Raw genomic sequence first — 23,230 nt, 5'->3', positions numbered from 1 at the left:
TTGTCATGTATGTAGTTTGAGTTTAAGTTTTGGCTGCATGTGCCAGAAAGGGAAAACTGCTTTCAGAGGGAAATGTGCAACTGATTTGGCCTCTCCTCACAGCAGCCTGCATCACATAGTTTGTTTGTGTGCTGGGCACTCAGGAGACTGCAATACAGCTGTGAGGGGAACACCTGGCCCACCTCCCACCTCCCCCCTCCGTTCCCTCTTCTCCTCTTCCTATTCATCTCTCTGCCCCTGGCCCACAGATTCCCCCTGTCATCCCTCTCCTCCCACTCCTCTTCCTCCTCCTCCTCCTCCCAAGTCCTCGTCCTCTGGCCGTGCTTCCCCCTTTCCTCTCTCAGCAGCTCGTCCATCCTCGGCCTCTCCTCCCTCGGCCTCCCTGCTGGTGGTGGAGGAGGAGGGTGGGTGGGGCGCGGTGGGGAGGTTGACAGGCTGACACCTCTCCCCGCAAACCTGTCTGTCCATCTGATTCGCTGTCTCCTGCCTCTCACAAACACATAGCCATTAGGAACGCATCCACACTTGTCCGGAGCTGCTCCTCCGTCAACACCAGTTTGTCTGTGGTATGTATGCGTGGTGAATCCCCTCTCTGCCTCCCTCTCTCCTCTTGTCTTACAGTTTTTAAACCGCCCGCTTACGCAATGAAACGGAGCAGAAAGATAAGTGGCATTCAGAGAAGAGAGGCAACAGAAAAGGGGGCGAAGAAGTGCGCTCTGCCCGTCCCTCCTCATGTGTAACACCAGCATAATGGGCGACTGTTGTGATTGTCAGGGGGTATGTGTTGGGCTGAGTGTGTGTGGTAATACCTTTGTGACAGCCCCCCTGTGATCTATGGCCCTGCCTGGCAGAGATGCAGCAGTGCTGTGAGAGCCCGGGCAACAGGAGCCAGGATTTTAGGGTTGGAAAGTCAATAATTACACGTACTCATGTTACTGTAGCTGAGTTGGTTTGCCGTGAGCTTTTTGTTTGACTTCAAATACGAATTCCCCTCTTGATATTTAAAGAGAATGAAGCCTTCCAGATCAAATTTGCTTCAAAAAGAAGCATTGTTTCAATGAAAAGAAGAACAACACCTTGTACGTCGCTGGGTTTTTTCAATGGGCCTTATCACAACCGAGTAAATGTTACATCCCAAAACATCTGTTTGTGGCCTACTTCAGGTTTACCCTTTAGTTGATCATGACAGTTAATATGAAAACGCTTGTAATTTTCTGAAATGAAGCATAAATAATTCTTCCTCTTACAAAGGAACACATGTCTAGAAAGAACCAACACAGTACACTCAGGGGTTTCTCTGCTGCAGCCTTACTTGGTCTGGTATGACCGGTGGCTTATGTTAGCAAACTTTAGATGGACATTGTTTTGTAGTGGATGATACTGAGTCACGGCACCGAGCTGAGTGACTCTTCTCTGCTGGAGCTATACTGTCACACTATGTCTCAGCATTTACCAGGAACCCCATTGTTACCACAGTGGCCGCCAATCAGCAAAATGTGCAGTCTGGGTTTAAAGGTAGAGTTGGTAAGTTGTTTCTGAAACACTTTTGATCTTAATTGCAAGTCGTGGCTATAAATAGATAAAATCTTAGGCCCTCTCAGGACTGCAATAAACACAACCAAACATTTTATTTGGTTCGCTGGCATACTTGTCTGTCACTAACCAGCCTGCCTGCCAGCACGCGCCCTGCTGTGCTCACACTGCGCACGACCTGTACACCACTGAGGCAGAGGCGATAACCAGGAGTTGGCGAGTGAGTCAGGGAAAAGTCACGTTTGTGTATTTTCGTGGGTGGAGCTTTGGCAAATGTATCGGTTGCAAGTGTAGCCTGCTCTCGCAAAGCTTTTCCAGGCATACCGACCCTAGCTTTAATTCTAGTTAGACAAATATTTAAATCAGGTTAAATTGGGAAGATTTTGTAGTCTTTCGACTTCATATGTGAAAGACCACACCAATAGTGTTCAATAGTTCAAACTTGTTTATTTTGTACCTCAGAAGAAGGCTTATTTTCTACGGCTGAATGGCTGCGTTGTGATTTATTTAATGGTAAGGGCCGGACTGTGAATGTCTTCGGAGGAGGTCTCTGTTTATTCTGACAAAATGAGCTCCAGTCAATTTTGTGCATATATGTGGAGCCCTTACACAAGTTAAACCACACAAATGAGCCAGCAAATTACACTATAACTTTAAACCAGCGAGAAAACATTAATGAGAGAGAGGCTAACAAATGGATATTTCAATGACCAAAATGTTACGTAGCTGTCCCATGCAGTACAACAATAGATGGGGGAGCGGGAGACACCCTTATAAAACTGGAGGAACGGGTACAGAAACTTTATCAAACATTCCACATTGACAATGAAAGCCTAAACTTGTCAGGTAATACATATTGACACCGATTACTTGTTGTTATCACAGATGCATATTGGACTCTGTTACACATGAAGCTGTATAATTGGCATTTACACTTGACCATGGATCTTTCATACTATCAGTATCTTGATCAACACCCTGAAAATACACATGGTTCACACATAGAAAGTTATTAACAAATATAGTCACACCTTGAGTTTGTGAAATGATTAGAGCTCTGAAATAAAAGCACAGTGGGAATGATGCATCATTTTAGTATTGAATGTGACACTAATTTGTGCAGCATGCCGCTGTAGTCTGTACAGTGACTTTGTGAGTGGAAGGGAGAAGAGGAAGAGTTTTCCATGTAGCAGTGAGTGTATTTGCCATGTCACCACTGCCGGACACTGATTCACTGTGATTCACTGTGTCATGCTTTGCTCTGATGACGCCGGTGAGAAGCTGAGAGACACAGAAGACAGGATTCTGTTGCCTGAAGCCGATGACCTCAGCTGTGACCTCAGCTTCGCAAACACACAGATCATTGACCGAAGACACTGGACCTTCCGCTGAGCAGAACACACACACACACCCACACAGTTTCATACAGCTTCATTTTGTCCTGCTCCTTGAAAGAGATCTGTTCTCTCTTTCCTCTTGCAAACAACCCTCTGTGTGTAATGACAGACTGCAGACAGTATGCATGGTGAGGTGAAGCTTGTATTCCTGTTGAAACAAGAGTACCAACCAGCGAGTTGTGAGTGCGAGTAGTCTCATCTGTCCCAGCTGATCTCCTTCCTTTTCCCCCTCTCTCTCTGCATGTGAAGGGCAATTGCTGGACCAGTGAGAGGAAATTCCACAGAAGCAGATTTCTGTGGTGGGTGAAAATGTCGGGGTTAGGCAGTGGAGGAGTGGAACCGAGCACAGCCCGCCCTCTTTTTTTTTTTTACAGAGCTGAATGGGGCCCGTCCTGCATGACCTGCACTCGCCAACCAATCACTGTTGTAAAAGTTTACAGTCGGAAATGAGATCAAGTTAAATTTAATCACCGGGAATGGAAAGAAAAAAAACTTAGAGCACCTTCCTGATCCCTGCAGTGCAGAGCTTCTATTGGTTTGTACTCATTTTCCACAAGTGCTTTTTAATCACTCCAATTTATCAAAAGACCACGTGGAACTTTTCACCCTGAATCACATATAGAATTAGTCATTGCAGGTTGCTGCCATACTTCCTGCTCTTTAAACGTTGGGCAGAGCGCTTCGTACAATATTAATTTTGTTGGATGAAACTCACGAATCTTAATAGTGACAATCACAGTAGGATCTGCTTTTATAAGCCAACTGCCACCTAGCTATGGCTTTGGATTGCACCGAAACCTTTCGTTGTCAAAGGACAGAAGTATTGGAGTCAATGTGCTGTATTGATTTCAACCATTAAGTCTGAGTCTTGTGACAAAACACCACGAGGAGCCTCGCTGACAGAGCTAGAGGGAGGAAGCGTCCTCTGACAGAAGCTGATGATAACCGGGCTCAGGCGTCTGCATCCTTATCAGCACTATCAGGCTCTATGCTCACCAGGTCGGACAGGTTTCCTGCTAATGACGCCAATAGCTTTCGTGCTGCTGAGAAGCACCAAAGGGTCATTCTGAGGTAGAGCGAACACAGCGGGTCTTTGTTGGGCTTTAAAGTTACTCCTCGCTGTTTCTCTCCCTCGTTGGACACGTGGAGCGAAACCTGCCCCGATGCCAACCCCAGGCAAGATCCCAGAGTTATCAGCAGGCTCATTGATGTGGCTAAAAACAACTGGGCTGTGATGAGAGATTTTCTTTGAAACATCAAGCAGAAACCGCTTTTGCTTTCAATTAGAAATGGAAAGTTTTAATTCATAGGATTTCTGTTCTGCTTGTTTTATCCCGTGGTTGTTGTAGTAGCAGTGGTTTAATGTTACAGCGAGCACTCGTCGAGAAACTAGTATATCAGTTTACAGTGCAGCCAACATTTGTTGTTTACCCTGCTGAGGAGTTGAATGTGTAGAGCCACATCAGCTGTATGAGCGCTAAACCCGGTGACATATTCAATGCATTTTAATGTGACTGCTTCACAATAAAAGCCACCGATGGTGTTTTGTCAGTTCAGTGCTTTTAATGATGAAAAAATCTTTGGTTTTCATTCACAGACACTCAAAAGAGCTCTGATATCGATCTCACCACAATCATCTTAACTCTGGAATGGCAAACTCCTCCAGTAACAATGAGAGCTTAATTATATAGAGATATGGTTTCATTGAAAGTTTAAGGATTATACGTTTCCCTTAAGCACAAACATTCCAGAACACTGCATGTGCTGTGTTATTTCATGGACAAACAAAAAAATATATACGTTTACATTCAGTGTTATTCAGAAAGTATACAAAAGCATTCACATCACAAACTTGATGCTTCCACAAACTTCTTATAGAAGAGTCTATGCCCCAAACGTAACCTGGGAGGTGATTGAAAACTTTCTGGGAGCATGAACTGTTGTGTGTCTTCTCACATTTAGTATTTATCACCACAATGCATTTAGTATATTCTCGAATGAAAGTTGAATATATTTTTTTATTTCATTAATCTGTAAATATAAAAAAAACCCATTTTAAATCCTTCATCTGTCACATTCATGTTAACCAGCTTACACCATCTGGTGCATTGCTGTTTTGTCACTCGTTTCCCCATTGTTGTGCAAGTGCTTCCTGCTGCGCACACGAGACAAATAAAAGAAACAAAAAATGCTGTTCAGCTAATTTAAAAACTGATCTATATTACGAGTAGAGGTCAGAAGCTTCACATGTGACCTTTAGGTTAAATCATTTGCTTTGATGGCAGATTGTGACAGCAATCATGATCTGAAAGTTGAATTACTCTCGCCAATGGTTATGTTTGTTTATTGGTTTATCTGTTTGTTAGCAGTTTTACAAGAAAACTACAGGACGGATAACCACGGAACTATTTGGGACTATTGGGGATATTTTCCCCAATTCCCCATGGAATAGTTTATGGATCTTGATAAAGAAAATTCAGGCACGTTGAAGGGGACTGATTTCTATGAGTGTGTACATTGGGCCTTGGTGGAGGTGGACGCTCTTCTGAGGGCTATTCTAGTTTAACAGTTTGACAATCTTCCCGCTAATCCTGTCGTGATTCTGTGTTTCCCTTAACAGCTAAAGACAAAAGTCAGCACTTCATCTCGTTGACCCGTTCACTTCATCTGCCGTCATGCACAGAGAGGCACAGGGAATGTCCATGTGCTGCTCATGCACTACATGCTACACTGGAGAGCAGAGTAGCAACATCATGTGTTTTCCTGGCAGTTTAACCATGTTTCAGTGCACTACATGGATTCAGTGCAAGTCTGACAGAGTGTTAGTTGAAAAACATCATGCTCGGCTGCTATGTCTTCCTTATTTGGCAGGTTGGGTCTGCTGACTTGAGTTTACAGTGTCTCATTCAGAGCGGAGTCCAAGATGACTGCGGTTCAAAAAAAATCTTCAAAGCAGATTCGGTTTCAGTTTCAGGTCAAATGAGAGGTAAAGGGAAGGTTCACATTCGGTTCACATTGGTGCTCGTTAGTATTATCTTAGCTTGGTTGGAAGGTCTGTGATCACTGCTTCATTCATAAACACACACACACACACACACACCTAATGTGTCCAGAGACGTTTACAGAGGCAGAGACCAGGCTGTGTTTGCTTTACCCTACAGCTGAGTTTAAACACACACACGCTCACAGGGAAGTATGGAAGCACAACTGACAGCGCCTCTGTCTCCAGCGTGTCTGTGTGGACCTCAATGTGTCGGGCCTTTCTGTCACCACAGAGCAGGCACGCCACACAGTTAGCTCAGTTCTATGCAAACGGGTCATTAAATTGAAATCTCAGTCTTAAGTGGTCTCTGGCACTTTGACTGTGCCTTTGCCTCTTCGGTTTCACTGCTCAAGATTTAAACACCGAAAGCTGAGCATCAGGCTGTCGTGCTTCATTCCCTGTCCTCAGTGAGAGATTTTACACGTAACCTTAATGCGAGTAATGAGTGTCGTTCCCTCGCTTATTTCTGACACTTCTAGAAGAGCAGAGCACACTGACAACGTTGTCTTTCAGGGGCAGTTCTTTCACATGTATTTACTGTGTTTTATTTGAATGAAACAAAGAGTTGATTGTCAGAAACCGATCTGTTATGGTGGAGATGTATAGTACATGGGTAACAAGTCTAAATCTAAGTCAGAAGACTTTTTTTAAATTTCCTCTCTCTCTTTCTCAATGGTAATGCAGAAAACCCAAAATTGCCACACACAATAAACACAGGAATTAGTTTTTCAGGTATTCTGTATTCCAGAGGATGTACTGAGGGCATGATAAACCACATCCAAATCATTTGAGTACATTACAGCAGGAACATGTTAACCCATGTTAAGGCTCAAAGGTGCTGGGAGTTCAGTGGCAGATTCAGTGTGGCGGCACTTATACAAGGGTGAAATGTGGGCGGCCAGTCGTGTTTTCATTCAAGGTACAAACAGGAAGCTCTACACTGGAGAACCCTCGTTTCTTCTAAGTATAAAAACTATAAAGAGATTTTGCTCCTAAGTGAATGTTTTAAACTCCATGGGCGAAATAAAAAACCCTTTGAAACTATTTTACAAATCAATCTTATGCTCCTCACTGTACTTGCATACTGAGCATTATATTACCATGTATTGGACTTCTGTCACATGAAATTTACCTTGCAATTAAACCTACCTGAGGTGATAAGGCTAGTCAGTGACTTCTTGTATATATCACTGCTTAAAACCCATTTTTATAGACTTGCTCTCACGTGAGGTTGTGTTTTTAATGTTTTATTACTGCTTTTTATGTGTTCAAGTATTCACGTGACATAATTCTTCATTTCATTTGAACACTACCTTGTTTCTGACCACCTGAACCCGGACTCTTTATACTCTTATATTCTACCTTTCTTGCTTTGCTGTCAAAGCACTTTGTAAACTCAGTTTTTAAAAAGTACTATATAGATAAAGTGTCTTATAATAACTATTATTACTATCATCCGCATCATTATTATTATTTCGTCATTATTAATATCATTATTATTAGAGTTATTATTATTTATTGATATCGTTTCATCACCCAGATCGATTGATTGAGGGGTCGCGCGGGCCGGGTGCGCGCTCCCGTGGCGGGGGGTCAGGTGGTTGTCGTCATCAGGTGAACAGGTGCGCGAGGAGACAAAGATGGTGACGCAGTTATATTAAATAGATGCGAGTCCTCACCCCGACACGATAACTAAACTCGACCCAGGAAACACATCACAGGCGCCATGAAGCTCTCAGACTACGTGAAGCGCGTCAAATCCGGTAAGACCAGTGTGTTCCACCGCGGTTCGTCATGAACTGCAGCTCCGTGCGGAATGACGTTAACCGCGGCTTTCTCTGGAAAGAATTGCCGCCGTCATTAAAGTCATTTACGGGTGTGAAGCGTCACTGTGGTTAAACTAATAAACTGTCCATGTCGGTGCCAGGGTGCGAACCGGTCCTGTCACGTTGATCTATTAAGTGTTATTATCATTATTTAGAAAGAAGCAGGGTTTAATGTCACCTTAAATCTCCGTGGAAGTTAAGTTTGGCTTTGTTCGTTGAGTTCAGGGTTTCCAGGTCCGGATAACAAAACCAACTCCAACTCGAACATATCCCACTGCTGCACCATATATACGCTTTTAAAGATTTGCTGTAATGGCCAAATGTGCTGTAATATCAGTCATTTTAATCTCAATGGGGAATTTTCCTGGTCAAATAAAGGTTAAGATGAAATAAATAAAGTAGTAAGTAAAAAGAAATGGTCACAGTATATGATCATATTTAAATGAAATAGCTCTGTTGACGTGGTGATCAATTCACTCATCCACAAACTTTCCTCCTCCACCCGGACTGGATGACATGAATTGACTTTTAATATGTCATATAGACAATGGGGGTAGAGTGGGTCATCCACCAAACAGAAGGTTGGCGGTTTGAGCCCTGAAGTGTCCTTGGGCAAAATGCTGAACCCCCAAATTGCTCCTGGCGGTTGTGCTGAATGCTTGTGTGAAATGGGTGAAGCTTTTTGAACGGTCATCAAGAATAGAAAAGCATTGTAGAAATCCAAATCATGCACCATACATCATAATGCTGCTTCACTGTGTTTTACTCATGTACTCATAATAAATAAATGCGGAATTAGGCTGTGTTCACTCTCCGCTCCAGCATCTGAGATTCTTGGTTTTCCGAGGGACCTAGGAGGCCGCACATTGAACCAAGCCGAACGTCACCCTCCTCTCCCAACAAAGAAACGCATGATTCCGCATCATTCCCATTTTCAAAAGCTTCATTCCGTCTTGTGATTATAAACAAAGTGCATATTGTGCAGACACATAAATAATAGCAAAGTGTATGCGCAAACCCCGACCTACCCTGTTGTAACGGCACTGGTTTGACCTACTGTTCTTTTATTTTTATTTTTTCAGCACTGAAACGGTCGTTTGAGGTGGAGGAGGCGGATTCATCCACACACCCCTCGCCCCTGTCTCGTCGGACCACCAACCCTCTCCGCTCATCAACCACCTCCACATCCAGCCAGCGGAGCTACGACCTGAGCTCCCGCAACTCTGACTACTCCTCCACCAGATCTTCCCCCTCCGAGTCCTCCAATCCACGTTCCCCAAATACCAGCATGAGGCGCATTGAGTTATCAGGGGGTCGTAACCCCGACACAGCCTCTTCCCGCCGCACAGAAATCTCCATCGAGGTCTCCTCCAAGCAAATTGACAACTCGCCCAGCGCCGGCATCGCCCGCTTTGGCCTCAAACGACCTGAGGTAAGCCTGGGCAGTCGGAGCACCCCTCTCGACAGCTCCTCCAACTCCATCTCCACTTCCACAAACAGGCGTGCAGAGCTCGCCATGACACGGTCCAGTGAACCCCCCGCCCCTCCGAGGAGGATGGATGCCCAGCTGTCCTCTGCCCCAGTCTCTAGGATCCCTGACCCCCCCCAGAGAAAAGCAGAGACCCCGTCCCCCATCCTCAGCCCAGCTGATGGAGTCTCCCGGAAGCCAGAGATGCCTGTCTTCAGACAGCCGGACGGTTTAGTGCCAGGCAGCGCAATGGAGAACAACAACAACCACCCGCCTCCTGCCCCAAGCGCTCCCCTGCCTTCCCTGGCAGAGCCCCGGGTGGAGAGGGTGCGGTCGCCCATCACAGAGACACCCACGTCCCGACCAACAGACAGTGAGTACCTGCTTCAGCATGTTTTCTATAACTGTTTTTTATTAAGGTGCATGTTGACTGTGTTTGTCCTTGGAGATGTGGTTGTAACCAGTTTCAACATGGCCTATCTTCCTCAATCTAATAACTTGCAACGGTTTGGCAGCAGCCGCACTATGATGAAATCATTTGATCATTGCTTTACCGTGTTGTTGCTCATTTTCCCTTTTCTGTTCATGACAGTTTTATTTTACCTTATCTTGAAGCCCGTTCACAAACCATTGTCTTGTCACATCTTAACACACTTTTTTTTTTTTTTTTAAACTAGGCTTTGTATTTATTCAGGATATCCACTATTTTTGTTCCACGTAACATTACAATGCAGCTACGAAATGACGGCACCAGCCAAAGACGGTTCAAGCATGAGTTTTGTGAGCTGGTCAGTCTAGACTGTCTGTGAATGTAGGTCAGTGAGGGTGATGATGAGAATCGCAGGGCTACTCCCAGGACAGCAGCTGGAAAATATCTCATACAGGCCAACAAACGAGAAGCTCAGCTCACATGAACTTAGATCAACTACTGGACTCAGACAGGGTAAAATCACTGTAAATTCAGATTATGTGAGATTAAGAAACTGCAGTTTATGTGGGGGTGTATTTTTAGTTAGTGTAATTGGTTAGTGTAGAAATGCCAGTGACACAGCAAGTTTACTAGTGTTTTTGGCTTTGAGTGTGTTTTCTCAGTTGACTGCTCTACTTGTGTGACATACAGAGCTATAAATGAATGCAAAATCTATCATTGTCCAGACAGAGCAGAGGTGGCTTTTAATACTCTTCCTCTACTGACTAACATGAGACGTGTGGTGCAGAGATGATGCCAAACTCAAATAGAGATAAGTATTGGTTTTACTGGGGCAAAATATCAAGGGCGGCTCCATAGCTGTGGTAAGGTAGTGCTCACCAATGAGTCATTGTCTCACTGGATGAATCTGTCAGGACGACCAGGAAGAAAGACTCAGTAAATCACTCGTTCCACAAATCGTCCATTCAGCTTGTTGGTTTAGATTTTAAAACATGCTGAAATTATTTGTGAGTCTAAATTTGAGTTTTTGTATTTCCAAGTGTCTGATTCCTAATATTTTGTCACCTGTTGAGACGCAGTTTGCACAGAAAACACCTTTAGTGCATGACAAGGAATCTCAAATATTAACTGTCCCATTTCCATGAAGTGCATTGTGGATATTCTTCATCCTCAGTGGATGAAACCTAATATTTATGGTAACCCCATGACCTTTGTTTTAGCACCACCCTGAGGACAATCTTTTTATTTTAGCTGGATTTCTGTGAATACCTAGACAATGTTGATTTCTTCCTTTGCTTCAGTTGGGCATAATGAATTGCAGCCACTAGAGGCTCTGCAAGTGGGCTGTCTCTTTTTAAATTTGTTTTGTATTGCTTTGAATTGCAGGGATTTATAAAGCTTACAGTACATATGCTCCAGTGTCAGTGGTGTGTTTTATCTTATCATTTTAATCATTTAATTCACAAGTAGGCTTCAATAGAGGTTGCACTTTCGACTGGTTCTTGTTATTGTAGAAAAGATTGTGTCATTGTGCCTGGGTGTGTGTGCAGTGACTTCAAAATCAGTGTGTGTGTGTGTGTGTGTGTGTGTGTGTGTGTGTGTGTGTGTGTGTGTGTGTGTGTGTGTGTGTGTGTGTGTGTGTGTGTGTGTGTGTGTGTGTGTGTGTGTGTGTGTGTGTGTGTGTGTGTGTGTGTGTGTGTGTGTATGTGTGTGTGTGTGTGTGTGTGTATGCACTCCGTCCGTCCGTCCCTGCTATCTGGAGACAGCTGTACTCATGGGCTGCTCTCTCTGGTGGAGTAGTATCAAGGCGTAGGCGGCTGGGAGGTGATGCATTCCAAATCTGGAGGTCATAAAACATTCTACATAAAAATAGAAACCCTCCACTTTTTAATTTGTGTGTTACCTCTCTGTCCACTGTACTTCTTCTGCAAACAGATCATGATTTTATTTAATTCTTTTTTTTTTATTGTTTGGCATGTACCACCCTTGGTGAACCAGAAAGCATATGTGCTAAATAACTTAAATGTGGTCTTGTGTTAATAGGAGGGGAATAAGCTAGGAAAAGTGAGAGGATTAAGTCTAAACTTCTGCCACATTTGGCTCAGAGAGAGAGAGAGAGCAGAAGGGAAGAGGAAGACAAAATGGTGAGAGAGATAAAGTGTGCGAGGAGGAGTGTGCTTTCCTGTAAAGTCCGTCAACGGGGTGAAAACAAAATGAGAAAAGCCCACTATAACCTCCAAGCATTTCGGAGTAAAGCTAAACCGACAGACCACATTTTGACGACGCTCCTAAAACTACAATTTACTTTCCATTTTCTCCACGAGTACACACAGAACGGATTCAGGCAACTTCTTTAAAAAATATACTTTTTCATAAAGATTTTCTATTAGAACAGTTTTAATGTTTATCTGATGAATTTATGTCACAAACAAATGGTTGCGACACTTTCTGTATGCCTTTTCAAAATAAAAGCACTCGAGCGTTTCTGTTGATGGAATCCACTCCCTTGTTTAAAAAGGTTTTTTTTATTGTGAAATATTTGCTGGAGCGGAAGATGCACGGCTTCATACTGTGTAGTACTGGTATTTATTTGAGTACAAGGGACTTCTTTCATACAAGGCAATAATCATATTTGTGGCCATATTCAAATCAAAGCCGATATGTAAAAACATTGTGCTGCAGTAGCAGCTCCTCTGCAGAACATGATGTGGAACTGAGAAGCTACATATTTTGCATTGTAAATATGAATTGATATTAATTTGAATATTGTGCATTGAATAGAAAAAGTTGCACAACTGCCCTTCTTTGTGTATATTTATTTCTTGTACATTCAGCCTTTAAGAGAAATTGCAAAAAATAATAAGTATGACCCTCCTAAGTGTTTTTTTGGAAGATATCAACAAAATCACGACTGTTTGCTGTCCTGGCTCCTAAATGGTGGAATGAGCTCCACATTGACATCAGGACAGAAAGTCTACACATCTTCCGCCGCAAACTCAAATCACACCTCTTCCGACTATACCTTGAATAAAAGTTTAAACTAACAATTTAGTAGCACTTAGATGTCACTTACTTATAGCACTTTGTAGTTTGGCTTTCTTGAAGAAATTGTGCTGTCTTGATTCTTGTTGTTCTGGGTTTGTTCCTCATGGTTGATGCGCTTATTGTGAGTCGCTTTGGATAAAAGCGTCACCTAAATGTAATGTGATGGTAGATCTCGGCTTAAGTTTGGAATTTAAAAAGTGATCTTGGGCTCGAAAAGGCTGGTGACCACTGTATTAGAAAGTGATGTTTTTCTGTTTCACTCTTTGTTGTGTACTTCTGTATGTTTGAGGGCCCATGTGATATGATCTGCCTGTGTTTGTGTGTCTGTGCTCGCAGATATTTGTGAGTACATGCGTCTTCAAAAAGATAATGAGGTTCAGAATGTCTCGCCAAGGGGAGAGTGACTGCATGAACATGCTGATAAGTGATAAGCTGGTAGTTTTTTTTTTTTGTTTTTTTTTGTATCGTAAAACTCAAGGTGCTGTAATGACATGCTCTGCTTCAGTTGATTTGTCGGCTGTAACGAAGAACAGCTGTGTCCAGTCTTGTGGCGCTTCCACAGGATGTGATCTCATGTTCACACACACTCACACACTCATTCATTCATTCTGTACACCGCTCATCGTAGTTTCCTGACCATGCCTTAAAGCTTGATTTATTTTGTCTGCTGTCATTGTGATGACATATTACAGAGTCAGTCTAATATCTGGTAAGAGGCACTGGGTTTATGAGTTTAAATCCCTGACGGACTGTCATCGATAAACCAGTAAAAGTGACGGCATAGTTTGATTTATTTATTTATTTGTATTTATTTTTTCCTCAGCCAAGATTATGTTTTCACCATTGTCCTTTTGTTTGTATGTCAGCAAGATTACAGAAAAATAACTGAACAGATTCCCAAGAAACTTTGTGGAAGGATGTGGTGGGTCAGGGAAGAACCCATTCAATTTTGGTGTTGGTCTGGTTCCGGGGGCGGATCCAGGAATAATCCACTTTCTTCAACATTGCGTTTGTTGACATTTTCCCTCTTTTCCCAGGGAATGGGGAAAAGATCAGGCACTGATATCATGTGTGCAATTTGGTGCAGCTTGGTTGAATCTAAAGGTACTGTTGGGTCTTGGAGGTATGCGCTCTACTGAGTGTTAAGGATTTTTTTACCATCCTCACACATTACTGTATATGCCACTATATATTATGTATATTGTATATTACATTACATCTATACAGGAGAATAGTGCCTGTCTAATTCCACAGATTTGTCCTTTCACCAACTTGTGTCATTCTAGTGTTTTCTTTATTTATTTTTTAAATCGAGATAATGTATTTTCAGTTACTTTCTATTGCCAGTATTAAAACATGTATGTTAGCATAGACAAGGCCAGTCTTATTATCAGAGTTGAACACAGAGAATCATGGTGGGTGTGGCACTTATCACACATACCACAAGTCAAAGTGCTTTAATCGAGATGAAGAAATGTAACACGACTGCATTAGAACATCAATTAGCCTAGTTGGTATGTAGGGCAGGGCCAGTTCGTATCGATCATTTTCACGATGAATGTTTGGACAGGTTTTTGCTTCTGCGTGAAGGCTTTGGTTTTAAACATCTTTATGAGCAGACAGTGACAAACAGCAAAACATTTTGCATATCTGAGGTAGATCAATTGTATGTTTACTTCCTCACCCTGCTTGCACAATGCATGAGCAATATATCGGTATGTGTTGCACTAAGTTTTACTGCTGTGATGAAATGTATATTGGGATGATCATTGATCATTGTTATATTTCTCTGCCACAAATGGAGATTCTAAATATTTGGTATTATTTTGTAGCAGGAGTAAGACGTTTCCTGTAGATCACGATTCTTTGACTCCGTGTATTGGACTTGTATTATGAGATAATGAATGTGTCAACAAACAGCAGTGTCTGTTTGTCTTTAACACTTGGCTCTGGACTCTGTCACTCCAGAGAGGAACCTTTTTGATTTGTATTTTCTTGAAGCTCAATCTGCAACAGTTATTAGTAATGACTCATCTTATGACCTGCTTGGTCTTGCTGAGTTTCACCACATTAAAACGGTACTCATCTCTTCAACACAAACATAAAGGCCTTTTCATAGGTCTGTTCAGGACTTGGCTAGAAACGAGGACTTGTGAATTTCACAAGGGTTGGAAATGATCTTTCTGATAAATCGCTCATCTGTGTACGTGTTTTGCATCATGGGCCACACATGCACTCAACAAAAACACTCTTTCTTTAACTTGCAATAAAAACACTGACATGGGTCTGATACATACAGTGTGATTTATAAAACTCCAATTTTCAACATTACAGGAAGAATACAAAACAATACTTGGAATACAATCCAGTTTCTAAAAGCTAATACATTATCAGAGCAGATCATAGTTTCTTTCACTCTTTCATTTATCCATCACAGCTATGTACTTTTTTTTCATCTGTACGAGACACAGGATGAAGCAACAGTGAGTCTCTATTATTAGATTAGACGTGCTGGAGCATGACATTGTGGCATGAATAAAGCCTGGAACTTTATGACCATACCAGAGCAATTATAAGGATTTACAAAAAGACATTTCAGAGAAGACTTTACAGTATTATTAAATCATTTCAGGTTTTTAGGTACAACCAATCAGCTCATAATGTCCAGATGTGGTTTTGGTGAAATACAACCAATGAGACTTCACTTCTTGTTCTGATGAAACTGTTGTTTTAATATTTTGTGATGTAATAAAATTCAGACAGGTGAGATCCCTTTAAAAGCTATTCACAGCAGGCTGAGGCTTTTCAGTCCAAGCAAACTAGAGATGTTCTGTTATTCAGTGCATTTGTTGTTTCATCACAAATATCTCTCAATGTTAAAAAAATTCACGAAATTGGCAAATACAAGACTCAATGAAATGAAACGTACAAAGGAAAAACAAATCGTACAACAGGACAGCATTTTGAAGAGAGATGAACAATATGTGCAAGAAGCAGGTGAACAAATAAAATCAACTTTAAAGCAGGGTTGATTTTCCATCCACTTAAACATTGTCTGCAATGCATATCCAGTCATCTTCAGCCCCCCCAGCTTGGAGTGCATGCTTTAACTTCCTCAGGCTGGCCTATGAATCGTGCTTGGACTCCAGGGGCAATGGACATACCTGAGTGATAATCGTATACATCATAAAGGTAGTCCTGAACATCAGTGCTACGTCTGAATTTAGTTGCCCATTGCCACTGCCACCATTCATACTGATTTGTGGCTTTATCTGCAGAGGCATAGAAACCAACCCAAGAATTGTTAAATTCAGACTTCCAATTACTGAAGGTCTTCTTGACAAATAAGCGAGCACACGCCTTGCCATCTTTTACAAAGAGCTGGAGGTGTGCATCGTAGCCGCTTATATTGACTGCGCTGTCTGCTCTGGGATTCTTAAACTCAGGACCTCTGCATATCTCCTCTCCCACCACTTTCAAGAAGCACCACTGTCTCCTCACCTTATGTAGTCGAGCCTGAAGACCGTCATTTAGCGGCACTGAGGTGTCCCAACTGCCTGAACTGTCCCCAATGCACATAAAAGTCTTGCTTGCTTCCTGGTCCCTATTGTTATTGAAAAGCACTACCATCACTCCATTGTTTAGGCGATTTTCAGTAACATTCTCCCAAAGAATCCTGGCTTCTCCATTCTTGCTGGTCGTCACCGTAAGTTGAGTCTCATCCCTCAAATTCAACGAACCAGTCCCCATATGATTTTGTCTGGGATATGTCTGTGATGGGTTTTCTGGGATGTTGACAACAAAATCAGGTTGCGTGTTTCTTCTCGCTGGAGGCTGAGGTCTTTTGTTTTGTTTGTAAGACTGCTTTTCCTTGATTACAATAAACAGCAGCAGGCCAAGACAAGCCAGGTTACCCCACGTGTTTCTGATGTGCACTAATTCGCGATCGTTAGCACTACTGCCATAGCGATTTCTGAGATCCCACAGTGAGTCCTGGTGTTCTCCATCAGAAAACTCTCTGATCTGTCTTAGAAGGTTGGTACTGACCTGGTACGTATGTTCCGGGTTATACCTTGTCCCCTGTTGTTCAGAGGTCTCATAGTGCTGTGTGATGTACACTTGATCTGTCTGCATAGATCTTCCTGTGTTCTGTTGCCTGACTCTGAATATGATGCGGTCCATGTTTCTTCCTTCATACTCTGCCAGGGGATCGACGACGTAGTCTGGGAGTTGTTCATGACTGTCTACATTAAGATTGCCAACAGTGTAGTACCGGTAACCCCGAGGCAGTGGGTCCAGCAGCTGCTCATAGTTGCCATAATGATGCGAGCCATAATCTTCATTGTTTGGGTCGAAGGTCAAGGAAATGACATGGTTATTGTTGATATCAACTACATTGGCAAACCAGTAGAGCAACAGAAGAGTGTGTTTCGGCACAGATTGGTCAAAGTTGATTTTCTTCAAATCATTGATTGACTGGAGCTTTTGTACAGCTGACACAGATGCCACTGTAAGGAACAGAGCTGCACAGCAACTCATGACTCTTCCTGATATCCTCATCATCCTGTAATGATATTTAGAAAATATTAGCTGGATTGTTCATTCATACTGAGAATTCCCAACCCATACTTGTATTTGCAACAAAGGATGGATCCAAATGCTTGATTATCCCCATGATTGATAATTCTGATATCTAATATCCATTTTTTGTTTTGATCACTAGATGATTAATTTAGTTTACAGAGGTATACATTAAATTAATATACATTAGCAAACTAACAATAGCAAGTTTTTGTATTTTGTCTTGATTAATAACAACAATTACACATTATTTAAACAATGGGGAAACTTGGCTTGCAGTCAAGTACAAATAATAAACAAATGCATAACTCACTTTCTAGCTTGGAAATAAATAATTATTTCAGCAATTCTATTCCAGCTACTGAGTCACACCCAGGCTGTAAATTTGATGTGTTTGTGTGTGCTGTTGCTTAATTTGGAAATATTATGTGTAAGAGGATAAGATAATCCTTTATTAGTCCCATTGGGGGGGGAAATTTGCCATATTACAGAAACCAAAGGAGTCAATAGAACAGACTGAGTAAACATTACATAATATAAACAAGGAAATATGATGATATATACAATGAAAAGCGATGTAAAATAACAACACAACAACAAATTCTAAGAATACTGACATAGCACATTGTAAACCTCTCCAGATTCAATCTAACAGAACAAACTTTCAGCTGCCCTTTACATATGGTTCACCTGAGTAAGTTTTCAGTGTAGAAACCTGCAGGTAGAGAACTTAAAATTGCTTCATCAATCATATTGAGAGAAAACCGACGTAAATCAAGGAAATGGTGATCAGAAAATAAGAGCACTCACCTTTTGTTAGTTTGCTGCTGTTAGGGAATCGTGTCTGTGTCTGTCTGTGTGTGAGCTTTTATAACTCCCCTTCCTGTTTCCTTAGAAATGAAACCAATAACAAGTCTGTTGCTGGTGGTTACAGAAGGTACTGCAGCTTGGATCAAATGTCCTTTTGAAAAGAATCTGTTTAGTCTGTCAGTGTTTTGTCGGGGTTGTTGAACCCAACATGCTAAAGCTGATTATTTGTGTTTTTAATTATCAGAGGAATGATTCTGTAAAGTGTAATTATTCCATAAGTCATTTCAGATTTTGTGTTGATGAAGATAACTGGTCTGTGCAGGTATTTGACACTGTGTCCTTTTGGACTAAAGGCTTTCTAATCAATCCTGGCTTATTATTACCTAGTAGGATTATCACAGATTAGTTTCTTATGGCAGTACTTGTTTGTTGTATTATCTTATTTACCTCCACTGAGGAGATTATGTTTTCGCCCGTCTGTTTTTTTTTGTCAGCAGGATTACACAAAACCTGCTAAACTGGTTGAAGTATGAGACTTTTTGTTAAGAGCCAGTTCCAGGATTTTTTTAACTACTTTCTGAGCTGTCGCAAAATAGGGCATTTTTAAAAATATTTTTGCCAATTTCCCAGATAATTCATGGATCTTGAAGGAAATAATCTGGCATATTAAGAGGACTGATATCTGAGTTTTCTGTAATTTGATGCATTTGACTTTAAGGGGACTTGTGGGCCTTGGTGGGGGCACGCTCTCTACTAAGTTTCATTCTAGATCTTTGTCTCCATACTTTTTGAACTCAAGTTTAAGTGTCATTGTGATTTTCACTGATGGCCACTATTCAATATTTCCTGTCTTATTTGTACCATGATTGTCTTTTTAAACAGAAAAGTTAAACGGTTCATGGTGAATTTCCTTAACACAAACTGATCCAGTTACTTCAGCTGAATTAAATTTGAAACTGGCTTAAGCACAACCAAAGGAACAGAGGATGTGATGTTTTTACAGTTTTTATGTAGATTGGAGTTTAACCCATATGTTGAATAAGTAAATTAATTAATCAACACTGAATAAACAAGGGGTTCTTCTATATCTGAGTGATCTCATATTGTGTCAGAAACAAAAATGTCTCTGTAGACCACTGTTCTCCCACACGTTGGCTAATTGAGGAAGTGGAAGGAAGAGATGGACAAATGTGTTGTCTTTTAAACTTTTTATTTACACACCAAACAAACAGCAGTGTGTATTCAATGAACACCCCATTTACAATATTATAGCAAGAATACAAAACCATATGTAAAATATACATCTGTTATTTTGTTTATGCTAATACATTATCAATGTGAGCTATGCTTAGCACGCCATCGATCCTTTCACTTGTGGGTCTCATCTATGCATCAGAGCTATTTACTTTCTCTTCATCTCTAGGAAACACATATGAAAGAACAGTGAGTCACCACTACTGGATTAGACGTGCTGGAGCATGACATTGAATATGAATTAAGCCTGAAGCGTTAAGACCAGTATAGTGCCTTACTATGTATAAAAATAGTTATTTTACAGAAGAGTTTGTGCTGTAATTAACTAGGTGTGGTTTATTTTTTGTAAGTAGAACCCCTTGGACCACACTTCTTGGTCTAATAAATGTAAAATATGTCCTTAATCTTTTGTTCTGTAATTTTCCCAGGCAAGTAAGATTCTTGCAAATTAAATTTGAATATGCAGGTTTTAATCTGAACTAATATAACATCACTGTCTTTAACTGATGTCGACATTTTGTGAAGATCCTGTACTGATCAGATAGATTTTACGTTGGTACTATAGCCTAAATTAGTGCTGACCTGAGGTGACACCCTGAAGACTCTGTGATTTTTCAGTATTTGGTCCATGAACACAACCTCTATCTCAATATTTACCAGAACAGTGTTAAGAAAATAATGTAGTAACCATTTACATAAACATGAAAGCAAAACAAAGCATACACCAGCTTTTAGAATTAACCCTTATCCAGGTCCATTGATCAGTCCTAACTGCTTGATTCCCAATCATCTTAAAAGTAATATTGCGTATTGTATGTTTCGTCTTTTTTTGTCTTTTTTTTTTTCTTTGTGAAGTTAAATATAATTTAAAAAAAATAATTGAGTAAAATAAGTAATAAACAGAAAAACGTTTGGTTTGGACAACATCTTTCTCATTTCTTGTCATCTTCCCCTACCGCTGGAATGCCAGAGGAAACAAAGAATGGCAAAGACAAATATACATATAAGCACTAAAATGAGAATGCATGTTTCACAATTCCACCCATTTTGTCTGGGGCCTTGGATGTTGTAATGAGGTTGTGTCACAACCTTGTTTCCTCCTGTTGTCTCACTCTGAAGGCTGGCACTTTGTTGGTCAAAGTTGTACCTTTCCTCGATCACAATAAACAACAGCAGTCCAAGACAAGCAAGGTTCCCCCATATGTTTCTGATTTCTGATAACTGGAAATCACTAGTGTTACTTCCATAGCGATTTCTGAGAGTCCTCAGTGACTGGTTTGCTCCCACTGAAAACTTTCGGATCTGTCTCAGGAGGTTAGTCGTGATCTCATAGGTATGTTCAGGATTATATGTCGTATTTCCATGGTGCCCATAATGCTGTGTGATGTACACTCGATCTATCTGTTGCCAAGTTTGCCGTCCTGTGTTCCGCAGCCTGACTCTGAACACGATCCGGTCCCAGTTTCTTCCCGCATACTCTGCCCGGGGATGGGCAACATAATCTGGAAGTTGTTCACGTTCGTCTAGAAGGAGATTGCCAACAGTGTAGTACTTGTAACCCCGAGGCAGTGGGTCCAGCACCTGCTCATAGTTGCTATAATAATGCCATCCAAAATCGTCATTGTTTGGGTCAAAGGTCAACCATATGATGTTGTTGCTGTCGATATCAACTACGTTGGCAAACCAGTGGAGAAGTAGAAGAGTGTGTTTGGGCACAGATTGACCACTGTAGATTTTCTTCAAATCATTAATTGAATTGAGTCTTTCTACAGCTGACACAGAGGCCAGTGCAAGGAACAGAGCTGCACAGCAACTCGTGACTCTTCCTGACATCCTCATCATCCTGTAATGATACAGAAAAATATATCAATGAAGGGTGGGCAATAAAACAATAGCAATACAATAAAGGTTGAATATATATTGATATAACGGTTATGCATTGTGTAAGGAGGTATAACACATAATTAGTCTTCCTCAGATTTAGATAATTATTTGCTGTTTATCAAATGTTTGTCATTCTCTCCTCATAAAAGAGTTTGAAACCACAACCTTCACTCGGGAGCAAAAATCAGTCTTTACACTTAAAATTAATAACATGACATTTAATATGATAATTATCGATAACCTTGGCCCAAATTTTTTACCATATCGCCCCATATTATCAATCCATACATGTATTTGTAACTAGGGATACATCTAAAGATTATTTTTACTAGTGCAGTTCCTGTTCTCAACCTGCCTGTTTGGAATGGGTTGTTTGTTTAGCCTGTGGTGATGCTGGTTGCAGCTTTCATTCTGAAACTGTAAAATTGACCTGCAGTAATTAAGCTGCAGTAAGTAAAGATCAGCTGCTGTTGCACAAAGAGCTGTTCACCTGTCTGAATCAAAAACATTTTTTTTTTCAGATTGGCATTTGTTCACTGCAGTGTTAAAGTGGAAGTACAGGCAGCCCTGATGCTGACTACTTATTTCAACATATAAAGGACACAAGGGGAACACATTTAAAAACTTGATTTTCACTGAGGGGACTTTAAAGGCTGTAAATTGGATGTGTGTGTTGTTGCTTAATTTTGAAATATGTGTATGAGGATAAGATGATCCTTTTATTAGTCCCACTGGGGGGGAAATTTGCCATATTACAGAAACCAAAGGAGTCAATAGAATAAACTTATAACATAATATAAACAAGGAAATATGATAATATATACAATAAAAAGCGATAACAAATTACACAACAAATTCTGAGAATACTGACATAGCACATTGTAAACCTCTCCAAATTCAATCTAACAGAACAAACTTTCAGCTGCCCTTTACATATGGTTCACCCGAGTAAGTTTTCAGTGTAGAAACCTGCAGGTAGAGAACTTAAAATTGCTTCATCAATCATATTGAGAGAAAACCGACGTAAATCAAGGAAATAGTGATCAGAAAATAAGAGCACTCACCTTTTGTTAGTTTGCTGCTGTTAGGGAATCGTGTCTGTGTCTGTCTGTGTTTGAGCCGTTATAACTCCCCTTCCTGTTTCCTTAGAAATGAAACCAATAACGAATCTGTTGCTGGTGGTTGCAGAAGGTACTGCAGCTTGGATCAAATGTCCTTTTGAAAAGAATCTGTTTTGTCTGTCAGTGTTTTGTCGGGGTTGTTGAACCCAACATGCTATAGCTGATTATTTGTGCTTTTAATTATCAGAGGAATGATTCTGTAAAGTGTAATTATTCCATAAGTCATTTCAGATTTTGTGTTGATGAAGATAACTGGTCTGTGCAGGTATTTGACACTGTGTCCTTTTGGACGAAAGGCTTTCTAATAAATCCTTGCTTATTATTACCTAGTATGATTATCACAGATTAGTTTCTTATGGCAGTACTTGTTTGTTGTATTATCTTATTTACCTCCACTGAGGAGATTATGTTTTCGCCCGTCTGTTTTTTTTTGTCAGCAGGATTACACAAAACCTGCTAAACTGGTTGAAGTATGAGACTTTTTGTTAAGAGCCAGTTCCAAGATTTTTTAAACTACTTTCTTAGCTGTCGCAAAATAGGGCATTTTTTAAAATATTTTTGCCAATTTCCCAGATAATTCATGGATCTTGAAGGAAATAATCTGGCATATTAAGAGGACTGATATCTGAGTTTTCTGTAATTTGATGCATTTGACTTTAAGGGGACTTGTGGGCCTTGGTGGGGGCATGCTCTCTACTAAGTTTCATTCTAGATCTTTGTCTACATACTTTTTGAACTCAAGTTTAAGTGTCATTGTGATTTTCACTGATGGCCACTATTCAATATTTCCTGTCTTATTTGTACCATGATTGTCTTTTTAAACAGAAAAGTTAAACGG

General features: G+C 40.9%; 2 protein-coding genes and 1 long non-coding RNA gene across 7 annotated transcripts in view; 1 reads left to right on the top strand and 2 right to left on the bottom strand.

The window, feature by feature from the left end:
• The window catches only part of LOC118123653 (septin-9), an 83,315-nt gene that overhangs the window by 23,200 nt on the left and 36,885 nt on the right, over window positions 1-23,230 (top strand). For 4 of the 5 annotated variants that reach the window (XM_035181156.2, XM_035181161.2, XM_035181160.2 and 1 more), the window contains one exon: window positions 8,882-9,640. In XM_035181156.2, the coding sequence (XP_035037047.1) occupies window positions 8,882-9,640 (759 nt within the window). Of the gene's footprint in view, window positions 1-7,563; window positions 7,737-8,881; window positions 9,641-23,230 lie in introns of those variants that run through there. The other variant, XM_035181158.2, reaches the window with a different exon arrangement.
• On the bottom strand, window positions 15,028-18,239 carry LOC118123654. The gene is made up of 2 exons (XM_035181163.1): window positions 18,134-18,239; window positions 15,028-17,306 (listed from the first exon to the last, which is right to left on the bottom strand). The coding sequence occupies exon 2, from the start codon at window positions 17,303-17,305 to the stop codon at window positions 15,821-15,823; it is 1,485 nt and encodes a 494-aa protein (XP_035037054.1). The 5' UTR covers window position 17,306; window positions 18,134-18,239; the 3' UTR covers window positions 15,028-15,820.
• On the bottom strand, window positions 19,327-22,416 carry LOC118123657. Its single transcript, XR_004698615.2, has 2 exons — window positions 22,336-22,416; window positions 19,327-21,230 (listed from the first exon to the last, which is right to left on the bottom strand). It is a non-coding gene; the product is annotated as an uncharacterized LOC118123657 (long non-coding RNA).

Source organism: Hippoglossus stenolepis, chromosome 16 (assembly GCF_022539355.2).
Source record: "Hippoglossus stenolepis isolate QCI-W04-F060 chromosome 16, HSTE1.2, whole genome shotgun sequence".
In the NCBI taxonomy this organism is placed as follows: domain Eukaryota; kingdom Metazoa; phylum Chordata; class Actinopteri; order Pleuronectiformes; family Pleuronectidae; genus Hippoglossus; species Hippoglossus stenolepis.
Note: the sequence above shows the minus strand (reverse complement) of the source record. Positions and strands in the feature narration are given on the sequence as shown.